The following is a 12,633-nucleotide window of genomic DNA, read 5'->3' as shown; positions in this document are numbered from 1 at the left end:
GAGCACCACAAAAATAAATATATAATATAAGATACGTACGTTCTCTCTTATCTTTCACGCTAAGACTAATATTCTTATCTTATTCCTGTGTGTATTCAGTCTTAATCCTGCACTATAGAGCGACAGTATGTCATTAATCCTAATACATACAGTAGGTACTGAACTGTAACTGGGACAGAGCTCCTCCAAAACAACTCACTGTTGCAACTTGTTACCTTTTCAAAGTCATGGTGCCCACAATGTTGTGGCTCAGCGTATACAACATATTGCATTTCCTGTGAGACTGTGTGCCTCTATTCATGTGCTTCCCTTCTCCTTTATGCCTTAGATCTACCCAGATGAAGGCCACTTCATTCACAGCGAAGCAACACGGCAGCACCTCAGCCAGTCCCTGGTGAACTTCTTCGAGGAATGCTTCAGGCTACCAGAAAGAGTGTTTGAAGAGGCGCTGGAGGAAGAGAGTGAAGACGAGGGTTAGCTTGCCAGCACCAGCACCACCATCACTAACGACTACGGTTCCCCTGCTCCATCCCGTCACTGTGCTCAAGCACAACTCTGGTGTCCAGCTGTCCACAATCCGCCCCTCATCTGTTCTTTGCTCCCTTTTCTTTTGGATCGACTCGCTGCATCTGGGCTCCGACCGTCCGCATGCTGAACCTGAAACTGCCTCTCCTGCTGAAGACGGATCATCTCCTACATGTACACCAATCCTCCCATCCTCATCTTCTGCCCTGAGTTTCAATCGAGAAGCCCTCCCCCCCCACAGAGAGCCAACAAAAAAACTGACGACCTGACACGATGTTCTGGAGTATACCGATTCAGCGGAAAGCAGTCTCTTTCACAGCAGGGTGGAGCAGCTCCTCGAAAGCAGTGGAGAGAAATCGCCAGCTCTCACACAGACTTTCAAGCTGTGAGGAGAAGGAACATCTTATAGCACACTCGTGGGCTTGCATATCGATATCGGAAAACAGACACCTGGTGGGAAAAATAAAAACACTGGTGGTTGTTTCTATGGGGTGTCTGGAATTGTGCGGATACAGGAAATGTTACTATTTTTAAAGTTGTGAAGAACTTTTCATGTTGGACTGTCGTTGTGTCAATCGTTCTTACAGTATGTAAAATAGCACACGAACATTCAGCTATTACAGATACCGTTTGTTTTCATTCGGTTTTCATGTTTGCCCTGATGTTGGTTTCATCTCGTAGCTTCATTTTATGTATTTCAGTAATGCTGAATAACTGGTTACATGTTTGGAAGAAGAAAAAAATACCATGAGTTTCTTAATATTGATTTAAAAAAAAAAAAAAACAGGAAAAGGTATTAAATTATTTTAGTCACTGTGCCTTACTTTGTCAGACAACATCCTGCTGCGGGACTGCATTTATGAATTACAACAAAGCTAGTTTTATAGAAACGGTTTGACATTTTGGGAATTATGCTTATTCCGTTTTCTTGACAGGTTACACGAGATGTTTGACATCACTCCCATGTCTGTCCTCTAGCACCATAACTTGTTTAAATTGTATGAAGACCAAAGTAAAAAATAATAATAATACAGGATTTTTCCCTCTACTTCTATTAATTAATATTTAACAAACATGAGAGTGGTCCATTTTTTTTTTTCCTTCATCTAACTTTCAAGAAATCTGAAAAGCATATTCCTGCAATGCCAACTTTTGTTTTAAATCTATAGCTTAATATTTATTAGGATAAGCTAGTTTCAACAGCTAATGCTAGATTCAGAAAATGAATTCTGGAGCTTCACTGAGAAAAAAAATATATATAAACCATTCACTGGAAATATGACCAATGACCTTTTTACACCAAACTCAAAATGTACAGATACTGCATGCACCATTGCTTCTGAGATGTTTAAGAATGGTGGGTCAAGAAGGTGTATAACTAGTACAGTAACCAGAGTTTGTCGTGACAGTGCTGTGTCGCGCTACCGGCATTAAATCGGTGCAATACAACGTACAACAGAAAAAATAACAGGAAACAATTAGGATTGGGATTAGTGCTACAGTTCCCATAAACAGTATTCACCCACAAAGTATTCTGCTGGATAAACTAGAAGATGAGCGATTTGCATATTCACCCAGTTAAACTGTGGTTTTAGAAGTCACACAATTACTTAAACAGTCATCCCCTGTTTGCAGTGAATGCGTTTCCTATGATTGCCATTTAAATACTGCAATTACATACCTATGTATCCTACATACAAGTATGACATGGAGACAAAAGACCACTCCAAGCAACTCTGCAAAACATTAAGGCTGAAAAACATGAGATGTGAAAGAGGCTAAAACAAATGTAGTAAAATCTTGAAACATTGGAACGACCCCACACACGTGCAGCCTACACATCCGCAGAACAACATTAACGTTGTGGAGTGGAGTCAGAGCCCAGAGGACAATCCAATTAAAAGAATTGAACTTGCACAAAGCTGATTGAGTGAATACTTTTCATAGGCACTGTATATTCTGAGAAATAACGCATTTGTATATAAGGAAAAACAAGTCCAGGTCATACGAAAGATACAAAATGAATTCTCAAGGCACAAATTTAATTCTTTTTTTGTTTGTTTTTGTTTATTTGAATGGTCATTTGTGTTACATTTCACCTTTCAGTGCATGTTAAGAGGTTATTTGCAGCGCTATCCCCGATAGCTCAGTTCCACATGGTAATTTTGACATCTTGAATGTTTCTTACTGGATTGCATAAATTACATTTCCAGTAGTATTGTGATTAAGATCCCAGTCTCGTCAGCTTGATGTGTAAATGTTATTCAAATATCATTTTATTCTAAAAAAAGAAAGAAAAAAAACAATATTACCTGAGTGTTATTTGTGCATAAAGGATTTTGGAAGTTACATTTGACTATTAATTTCTGTTCTCCTGTTGCTGTCCTTGAATTGAGTTGGAAGTGGACTTTATAAATGCCAATGGCGACAGTGAACTTTCTTGCCTTTGGCTCAAGACTTTTTCAAGATGTTCAACTTTGTTATCCAAAGTACAGACGGAGATTAATGGCAGATTGTGGCATGAAGGTAAATGTTAGTATTAAAAAAAATAGATATTTTATCAGCCTTCCATGTTTTTGGCTCATTTGTTTTTATTACCTGTGACTTTTACAGCTGTAATGATTTTTGGCCAGCAGCAAAAAGAACAATTCAAATACTAACAGTTACGTGTTAGCAGGTGATTGTTTCTTTGGACACAGATGGGTCCAACATGAACTCTCTTTGGCTATCAAATGCTCCACTACATTCATCAGCTAGTTTACCCTTGGATGTCGAGCTGCTTTTACTCATTATTATTCTTGCTAAACACTGTTGCCTACTGTGACTGGATACAAGCTTAATGACAGTAAAGGTCCCAATAAGCAAAATGATAAAATGCTCCACAGAGTTTAGGGATACTGCTGAGATGGGTGATAAACCTCTATAAATCTGTCATTATGCACAACCTCCTTCAGGTTACAATGGCAAGTTCAATAGAATATTGATTAGTGCAGCTTTACAACTTATAATTGGTAAATTTCATCATCAAAATGCAGCAATATATCTTCAATTATGTTGATTCTTTTAAAAACATTCAAATATTCAAGGCAAAAATCCAAAAATGTCCCAACAGTAGCGCCCCCGCTGCAGACCCAGCTACAGCATCCACAAAGCATGAGCTTACATTTCCTTTAGTCCTCCACTGCACCATGCAGCTTGTATAATTCTATCCAATTTCCAGTTTACAGATTGTTTAGTTGCAGATTCAACAAAGGGAGAGAGCAGCAAATGCAATAGCAAACCAGGTTTAAATATCTGTAAACATCCCCGAGTCACATGATTGGGACAGCCAATCAGCAGCAGATTATGAAAAGCCCTCTGCAAACATGCATCAGAAAAAATAGATCTGCTCAAAGCCACTCTTGTGCCCAGTGTAAACAGGACTGTAGTTGTAAATCAGTGCTTTGCTCTCCCCCTCCTCTGACTCAAATCTGTGAAAGCTCTTCCTGGCTGTAGGGACAGAAAACAATAATAATATTTACACATCACAGAAACTATCTGGCAGCTATTGGCTATTCAGCCAGGAAACAAAAATAAATGCGGTGCTCATACCTTCACTGACAAAGAATTCAGCCATGTAGAAGGTGGTCTTCACGGCCGATGGAGAGTGTGAAATATAAGGTCTCGTCCATTCAAATGCATTTTTTTCTGGATGCCACTGTGTCCCATAAATTGGATAATCATAAGCTGCAAAGAGGGAAAGTGTAAGTGCTCGTTTCAGCGGTTCTCTTCAGGAAACTTTATGAACTTGTAAATGACGACTCATTATACGCTACCTTCCACGGTTGACACAAACTCTGTTTCTCCATCTGTATTTGTGGAGAGAACTTTGTAAAACTTCTTCAGCTGCTCATTGGTGTTGTAAGTCTAGAAGGGGTCAAAGAAAAAAAGGTTAGCAGCAGACCCAATTACCCCTGCTTTTATTTGCATTCACTATTTTCTTTTAATAATGGTAGTAATGACAGACCTACCAGCAATCCCAAACTCCACTTGTGAGAATTTTCTGTCAGTGGCTGAGAAGCTAGGTCTTCCATAAGTTCAGCTGGAAACCCTCTAAACATCCTGCTGTCTTTGGTATCTTGAAAATGCATCATAGGATTATGATCATTAATAACGAAATAAGAAAGAAAGAAAAAAAAAACATGTTTATGCATTTTCCATAATGCAGTTGATATCATATTATTATAAAATATGGTTAAGTTAATTCTGGTCCTGTAAACAACGACATGGAAACTGGCTAAACAGTAAGAATAACCACTAAAATGTTCTGTACACCACAAAGTTGACAACAAAGTAAAAATGCCACTTCTTCAACACTTGTCAATCTAATTGTTATGTTCAAGAATTGTAATGGAGGTAAGCTCCTAAGAAATTAGGTGTAGCTTACGGTTATGTAGTATAAAAAAAAACGTGGACTTCATCCACATATAAACTGCTGATTTAATGTTAAGACTCAGCATTGAATAATGTGTTAGCACACAGCCTTACCATCAGTGAAGTTCAGAGGCAATGACACGCCACTTGTATTGGTATATGCTAGTAGAGTACTTGAACTCGTCAAATAGGTCAGCTGCTCAAATCCAAGACAAGTCCCCCACACAGGAAAATAGTCACCTCGCTTGTTTGCCTGCAACATCACGCAGTATGCGGCATCATCCAATATGAACAAACTACAACCTAGTTCATAGCATTTTACAGTATTTTACCTCAATAGCAAGTTCATAAAAGATTTTCGCAGCCCTTTCGTATCCGGATGAGGTGATGCTGACCCCCCCACCTGGGAAAAGGATCCTGTCAACAAAAACAGTTCACTGGAACCGAGTCACAATTGTAAAACAAAGATGCCATGACAATTCATACAGGGGCGGTCATAACAGTAGAGCGTCTTCCAATATGATGTAAGAACTGGTTCAACTCAGGTGTGTGATAAGCACTAGAATTCTCTGTGTTGTTAGGCCTGTAATGGTTCACTTATTCATCTGCTATTGTATTTACAGCTAGTCTTTATCTCTTAAAACCATCTCTGAAAACACAAATAAAGCATAAATGTCTCTGTTTCAGGACTGATGCACAGTCTTTAACCTAACTGTGATGCATTAAGTCATAATTGGGCTAAACAAAGATATTAGATAAATATCTAATATTGCATATTAGATTGAAGGGTGGAAACATCCACAAGTACTGTTGACAGTTTGTTTTAAGCACGGTTGTAGATGTTTATTCCCCATCCAGTGGCAGCACAGACAACAATCCATACTGCACAGCATATAGGAAATAACAATAGATATTGGTGAATTGTACACTGTGGCAAGTTGTGATGACATGTGCAATACACTAGCCGAAATAAACTAGAAAAAATATATTTTGTTAGCAACACATTCAAAGTGTCCAGGTGAAACTCTAGTGGCGTTTAAAATTCCCAGGACAACTCAAACGCATCATACAGAGGCTCTGCTCAACAGGTGACTGTGTTACACATTTACCCATTGATGGAGTTGAACAGCGTTTTATACTCCTCCAGTGTCTGGTTAATCCTGTAGAGTAAAAAATAAAAAATAAAGTTGGCAGACCATACATGAACTATAAACTGGTTTTAGTGCATTTCTTCTGAAGGAATGACAGATATGAAAGTAGTTAGACGACGACGACAGAGACTCACATGACGGGGACGACTCTCGCTCCTGCGGACTCCAGGAACTTCACATAAGACGCAGCGATGTAGGCTGTTTGATTTGGTTTCGGGGAATAAACCTCTTGAGCAAGCACACCTTTCCAATATTAACAAAAAAAGCAAACGCAGCCATGAAACAATTGTAGTTCATCCAACATGTCATTTCACTTCCCACAGTGACACAGCAGCGTCAGTAACAACGGCGCTTTTAGCCTGCGGTGCTAGCTAACACACCAAACTTACCAATAATGGGCCTGTCGTTTCTCCTGGCTGAGGAATAGAGCGACAAACATGACAAGAAAATGCAAAACGGGAGCATCATCTTTGTAAAGGTAAACATGTTGTAGCAGGTCTGAGCTTCGCCGCTGTTCAGCCGGTTACGATGTTGGACAACACTTCCGGATGCCTTTTCAGAATAAAAGCATCGCGATTTATCACTTTTTTTTTTTTGCCAAAGTAAAGGTGTCTGTACATAGTATGCCATTTAATTTGTCAACATATTGCTCTGTTAATAAATATAAAGAACAGGAAAGCTTTCAAAAAAGAAGCACAAAATGCATTCTGATATTCTAACTTTATTGTTTAAGCTTAAAACAGTAAGTCTGACGTAGAGTGAATGTCACACTTGTGTATTCACTCTCTTACAAAGTGATGTTAGTCCACTACAAGTAGAAGTAGCCTACCACATGATATCCTTTAATCAAGCTGAAGTGTTGAGGACATGCTCTAGAATGTATTTTAACTAGAAGTACCCCCAAAAAAGACATTTCTCTGGGCGTCGTTCCTGTTTAGTTATTGGGTTGTCACATCACACCCGGTCTGGTTGGTGACTGTAAGGCGGTTTACGTCTACACCGGCAGCAGCCAGCTGATCATGTAACTGCCCAATGATGTCCTCGGTCAACACCCGAGTGCGAGCCAGGATCCAGGCAAAGTCAATGTGGAAAATGCCCAAGACGTCAGAACAAGAGTAGACCAGAGAGTAGGACTGGTAGTCTGTGGAAAGTACCCAGTAGGGAGCATCTGAAACACCTGCATACAGAAACATTTGGATGGTATAAAATAAAATATATCACAATGTTATAGTGTTCGAATTATGGTGGCAAAACAATATACACAATATACAGTATACCTTTAAAGAAGCTTACAGCCAGAATGGCAGGTTGGGATGGATCTTTGACTTTGGCAACACCCTCAATTGAGCTTATCTTCCCATTAGATCTGTACAATGACGATGTTTGGTAAAATAGAAGGTAGAATAGCAGCAACTTAAAATAACATGAATTGTAAGAGAAATACAAATCTATTCATACTTATTCATATGTGGGCTGAAGAGTGACAACTTCTCCCAGAAATGAAGCCATAGACAAATATAGGTAAAAGAGCTAAAAGATTTTTCGTTGTCGTTTTTAAATTGTTCAAAGTTCCTGAGGAGCATTCACTATGTGTCGGTTAAATACTTACAGCAAATCTTGATTGTGAACGTTGACAGTCCCGTTTTCCAGCAGAGTGTATGTGGCTTGGACACATTTCCCTCTTTCAAATGCAGCTGGGAGCTTCTCTATTTCATACCAGGTACCCATATACTAGAGGCAAAACAGAACAAAGGTTGTTCATAAGTCAAATATATATAATTTTGAATAACAGTTATTTGGTATTTTACCTTTGCAACGCTGAAGTCTTTTTGAGTAGATGGCTTAGGGCAACTGCCAAGGTGGAAAGACTGACTGTGGGCTGCTGCAACAGTCAGGAGGAACACGAACAGGACCTTTAAATCAAAGTTACAACAGTCCATGTAGTAAACAATTTTTTCATTGAGTAAATCTAAAATGGGAATGGGAACAGTACGCCAAAGTCAGTGGATTATCAGATCCATTCTGCATAACCTAATATTGCAATAGATAAATAAAACGTTTGCAGTACCTTCAATGCAGCCATGTCCAAGTGGAAAAGGAAAACTCACGAAGATTTTCTGGCGTAAAAGGACAACCCCACAGAAAGACTGTTGTTGTTCAAGTACCATCTGTTGTGCTGCACTTCCACTATCACGCACTTCAGCTTATCAGCTCCGCAGAAGCTGAGTACATGTTGACTTTTTAAAATGTTTTTTCTTTCTGTGCCAGACCTTTGGAAAGAAAACTGTGTTTGAAGAGCCACATTTGGATTTTGTTTACAGCACCTTTAACCTACAGCGCAGAAAAAACGAGTTACCCAATCATCCCATTCAGTACAATCAATAAAAAGCAGCACTGAAAACGAAAGCAGAGCAGGTTATGAAAAGAGAAAACTTTATTCAACAAGGCACAAATATTTATACAAAAACATGTGCTCCCACCTTTGCCTTTTGAATTTTGCTCTTTTAAGTAGTTTTTGAGCATGACAATAATTCACTGCTTCATATGTATCTCTACATTGGGTGTTTGTTTTTTTTTTTACTTTTTTTTTGACTGTCGTCAACATTCAACTGTACAAAAGAGGCAAAAGAAAGTGAGAAGAACTCATCTGACAAACAAACGATAAATTACATTCTTAAATTTAATCATTGGATTTTATGTTATGTGCTGCAATGGTATAAATAAGTCATTGAATTTAAATTAAATAGCCTGTAAAGCTAAAGAGCTGCTGAGGAGCACAACACGTAGAAGGATGAAAATGTGGAGCTAAAGTTGTTTTTTTTATTAAGTACAGTGCATCAAAAATTTCTTTGGTGGCAACACTGGTTGTCTAGTCGTCGTGTTGTTGGACAAGAGATAACGTACGCTGGGGGAGGTTCTAGCCCTTGAAACACTGAGTAAACATCCCCGGAAATAAATCCATTAAAACGGAAACATGGCAAGATGTAAACAAAGGAGTTTTTTTTTCCCACTCTTTCATCACAAAAGTCTTTGAAAATCTATGAAAACGGCCACATTTGAAGACTGGCGCAGATTCCTGCAGCCACACGCGCCCTGAGTCTCCACATTCAGTATTGTGAACATTTGTTAAAGAGACCTCTCATCCTCAACATACCCGGTGACTATGTGAAACCACTTGTGTTGCTTTACTTTGGATTTTTAGTTAGAGTTAGGCGAACAAAATGAAGGTCTAAGGTGCTGCTGGTGCATGTATCATTGTAATATTAGTAAGTCATTACCCCATTGTCTTTGAGAAAGTTGTACTGTTGCAATGGAATAATATGGCTGCTGCTAACGAGACTGGCAGCCTCCTTCAGGCTCTGTATTAGATTTGCAGTTGTGTGCCTCAACACTGGAGTTAATGGGAAATCTTTCAGACTGCTTTACAACACAAAGGGATGTTCCTCTATGGGGCAAACTTTCTTTGCACGCAATCTACAAAACGATTTCCACAGTGCAGCATCAACTTCTTGTAACTTTGCCTTTCAGAGGATACCATGGCTGCTGTCAAGTGTGTGTTACTGCCTCCTCGTCTTCCTACTCCTCACAAAGAACACAGGGCCATGCCACACGAGGACGAAGACTCTGCCGGTGAAGAAGGGGTTTTCAAATGTCGTCCTGTGTTTTCAATACCACAAAATGCTACACATAGCACCAACGTCCTTCTAACAATGACACTCAAATCTTTTCCCAGAGTGCGGAGCATTTGCGGTGGGGCTGGGACAGGAGTTCCTTGGTGGAGTGGTATGGGGGGGAGTTTAAAGGTTTTTGTGCGTCTCAATGCAAAGGACAATGTACTCGTTGGAACAGCTTCGTGTCTGCTGGCCCAGGAGCAGACCAGAGGTCAGGCTGGACGACTGGCCCATCACGGACATGTGGTCTGCTCGCCACGTCTCGCAGTGTTTGTCGACCACTCTGAGGCCCCTGCTGGTGGAGCCGTGCCAGATGCTCTTCTGAGGCCTGACAGAGGGAGGACAGAAAATGTCAACACAGCAGACAGATGGAGACGCAGAGAAACAAACAGGCAGGCAGTCGACCAAGCGGGCTCACCAGAAGGGGTCAGCTAAAACATCCCGGCCATCAAAGGAGTAGATGGGTATCATGGGGTTGATTTTTCCCCCGTCGCCACTGAAAATTGACCGCCAGTTCCTGAACATCACGTCTCCCTAAAAGAAGGAAAAATAGGCTAGATACACTCAGAAATGATCTGATCCAGAGTAAAAGAAGTTCAGCCTAAGTGGTGTTGTTTTTTTGACAGTACAAAACAGCGGCGGGGGGGGGGGGGGGGGGGCAGACTCACCCTGAGGTTCGTAACTGGCAGGGTATCCCGGGAACCAGGGTAAACCACATGGACCAGGTCTTGCCTGTGTGATGAAATGAAGGCACGGTAGTTTGGAGGCAAGCCCATCGCCTTGGCCTGCTCATAACACATCCGGTCAGCCATGTCAAGCCCCATCATGCCCCCTGAGTGGGGCTGGTTCAAGGCCACCAGGTTGAGCTGGGACAGAGAGGAAGATGTTTGGTGTTAGTCTGGATTTGTAGTCTGTCAGTGCTGTTTGACAGTAGTTTGAGTGAAATAATGAGAAACATGCAGCACAAACTGCAGTAGTCTCCATTACTCAATATTCCAGGTCGTAGTTTATTCAAATGAGCAGCTTTACAATAATATAGTGGGATTTCGAACTCACCCTTTGATTAACTGAAATGATTCTTTCCTTGATGTCTCCTCTTATCTGATATGCAACTCGGGGCTAAATTAATATGAAATGAATGAAAACAAATGTTAGATGGATGAATACTGCAACAGAGTGTAGCACAATAGTATTTTTTTTACTGAGCAAAAAGAGTAACAGGTACCTCATCTTGTGGTATAATGTTACTGGAGAGGTAGATCAGATTTCCCAGCTGTGAGAACAAAACACAGAAACACAAACCATCAATTAGATTCCATAAGTTGAGTTCCTTGCACTCGGGTTATGCGGTACAATAAATCTTTGTTTCACTTGTGCAACAACGTTTGATAAAAATCAAGTATCTAATCAATCATTTCACCAAACACCGCTGCACACTGGCTGACTAGCTGATAAATCGTTGATCATATTCTTGAATGTTGGGACCGCTTGACCTTCAACAGCAGCACACATTACTGAACGGACACATTTTCCAATGCCCGCTGAATTTTTAAATTAGGACTGGAATTAGGTTTCAGGGGCAAACTATAAAACCTGCTCAATGATTTTCTGACCATGAGAACCTCAAGGTAATTTTCCAAGTAATTAAACTGCTGTTACCCCACTTTAATTGCTACATTATTTAAGCCGTGAACTACATGCTTATAATATTAACAAGAGGAGCTCTAGGTTAGGCCACATTTCAAGGTACTGAATGCTGCATCTTTTTCTGTTGAAAGTTTACAACTAAACCGCCCTATTTACCAAGCAGACATGAATACACACATCATAAAATTAGCATTTATACTATATTATTGCATATCAACATATGGACACTAGTCCCAGTCAGTACTGTACCTGTATCTCTTTCCATCCCTGGGAAACCTTGATGAACAGACTTCCTGTTGCTATGACATAAAACAGAGTTCCTTCTGGAGTCCTGTGGGTGTGCTGCATCATAATCTCACGGGTTGCAAATGTTTTCAGCTTAATAAAAAACAAATACAAAAAAACAAAATACAGAGAAGTCAGGTTTGCTGAAGGAGGTGGTGTGATAGGATCGAGAGCAATTTAGTTTCAGTGACTATTCAAATTCTGAGGGCTCATTGGTGTACTGTACATGACCATCAGAACAACTTACAGATGCTGCATTACCCGATGACCCAGGAGGTCCAGGTGGTCCAGGAGGCCCAGGGGGCCCAGTGACGGCCACAGCTGCCATAACAACATTTAAAACTTGTTAAAAACTTATATAAATCTGCAGAGATTATACTAATATTGTCTAGTTTTAAACTTGGAGGTAATTAAATGACTGACAAGTTGTACCTGCACCATATCTTAAGGGTGACCCAGGGGGTCCTGGAGGCCCTGGTGGCCCAGGAGGGCCGACAGGACCTGACCTCCCGATGCCTGGGATACCAGGTGAGCCTGGCATCCCAGGTGGGCCTGGAGGACCGAGCACTGATTCTCCTTTGGGTCCCTGAAACACATTGGAAAGATGTGAATGATTTCTTTTCCTATCATAAGACGACACTGTTGTGTTTCCATGAAACTCACCACAAGTCCTGGTTTCCCTGGGATACCTGGTTGTCCTGGCAACCCTGCATCCCCCTTGTCTCCCTTCTCCCCTCTAATGCCCTGGTCACCTTTTGCCCCCTGAGATGACATGGAGGCACAAGACACACAGAAAACATGAGTCTCATGGCGCATAAAAGCAGCATCAAGACAAAAAATACTTCAATTTCAAACGTACCAAGTCTCCTCTGGAAATAAATGTGTCTAGAAAAAAAACAGACAGAGATTATATGTACATTTACATATTACATGAAAAAGTC

The 12,633-nt window shown here is 40.5% G+C and overlaps 4 protein-coding genes across 6 annotated transcripts in view; 1 reads left to right on the top strand and 3 right to left on the bottom strand.

Moving 5' to 3' along the window:
• LOC113164301 (dipeptidyl aminopeptidase-like protein 6) overlaps nt 1-2,437 on the top strand; it is a 163,892-nt gene extending 161,455 nt beyond the window's left edge. For all 3 annotated transcript variants that reach the window (XM_026363540.1, XM_026363542.1, XM_026363541.1), the window contains one exon: nt 329-2,437. In XM_026363540.1, the coding sequence (XP_026219325.1) occupies nt 329-478 (150 nt within the window). In that variant the 3' untranslated portion in view covers nt 479-2,437. The remainder of the gene's footprint in view (nt 1-328) is intronic.
• A 128-nt stretch (nt 2,438-2,565) lies between these two features.
• ggh (gamma-glutamyl hydrolase (conjugase, folylpolygammaglutamyl hydrolase)) lies at nt 2,566-6,630 on the bottom strand. Its single transcript, XM_026363543.1, has 9 exons — nt 6,479-6,630; nt 6,224-6,332; nt 6,048-6,098; nt 5,271-5,355; nt 5,053-5,191; nt 4,536-4,642; nt 4,341-4,431; nt 4,117-4,251; nt 2,566-4,014 (listed from the first exon to the last, which is right to left on the bottom strand). Exons 1-9 carry the CDS (start codon nt 6,573-6,575, stop codon nt 3,896-3,898), a joined length of 933 nt encoding a protein of 310 aa, XP_026219328.1. The 5' UTR covers nt 6,576-6,630; the 3' UTR covers nt 2,566-3,895.
• Nucleotides 6,631-6,790: 160 nt separating this feature from the next.
• On the bottom strand, nt 6,791-8,319 carry LOC113164107 (apolipoprotein D-like). The gene is made up of 5 exons (XM_026363239.1): nt 8,158-8,319; nt 7,898-8,002; nt 7,699-7,820; nt 7,367-7,455; nt 6,791-7,266 (listed from the first exon to the last, which is right to left on the bottom strand). Exons 1-5 carry the CDS (start codon nt 8,170-8,172, stop codon nt 7,028-7,030), a joined length of 570 nt encoding a protein of 189 aa, XP_026219024.1. The 5' UTR covers nt 8,173-8,319; the 3' UTR covers nt 6,791-7,027.
• A 186-nt stretch (nt 8,320-8,505) lies between these two features.
• The window catches only part of LOC113164453 (collagen alpha-1(XVIII) chain-like), a 44,215-nt gene continuing 40,087 nt past the window's right edge, over nt 8,506-12,633 (bottom strand). Inside the window, exons 35-44 of the mRNA XM_026363761.2 lie at nt 12,552-12,577; nt 12,356-12,454; nt 12,125-12,278; nt 11,940-12,013; nt 11,657-11,785; nt 10,986-11,033; nt 10,817-10,879; nt 10,429-10,626; nt 10,179-10,294; nt 8,506-10,088 (exon numbers count right to left, since the gene is read on the bottom strand). Of these exons, the coding sequence (XP_026219546.1) occupies nt 9,887-10,088; nt 10,179-10,294; nt 10,429-10,626; nt 10,817-10,879; nt 10,986-11,033; nt 11,657-11,785; nt 11,940-12,013; nt 12,125-12,278; nt 12,356-12,454; nt 12,552-12,577 (1,109 nt within the window). The 3' untranslated portion in view covers nt 8,506-9,886. The remainder of the gene's footprint in view (nt 10,089-10,178; nt 10,295-10,428; nt 10,627-10,816; nt 10,880-10,985; nt 11,034-11,656; nt 11,786-11,939; nt 12,014-12,124; nt 12,279-12,355; nt 12,455-12,551; nt 12,578-12,633) is intronic.

Source organism: Anabas testudineus, chromosome 2 (genome assembly GCF_900324465.2).
Source record: "Anabas testudineus chromosome 2, fAnaTes1.2, whole genome shotgun sequence".
Classification (NCBI taxonomy): Eukaryota; Metazoa; Chordata; class Actinopteri; order Anabantiformes; family Anabantidae; genus Anabas; species Anabas testudineus.
The sequence above is the reverse complement of the archived record's forward strand: the minus strand, read 5'-3'. Positions and strand labels throughout refer to the sequence as shown.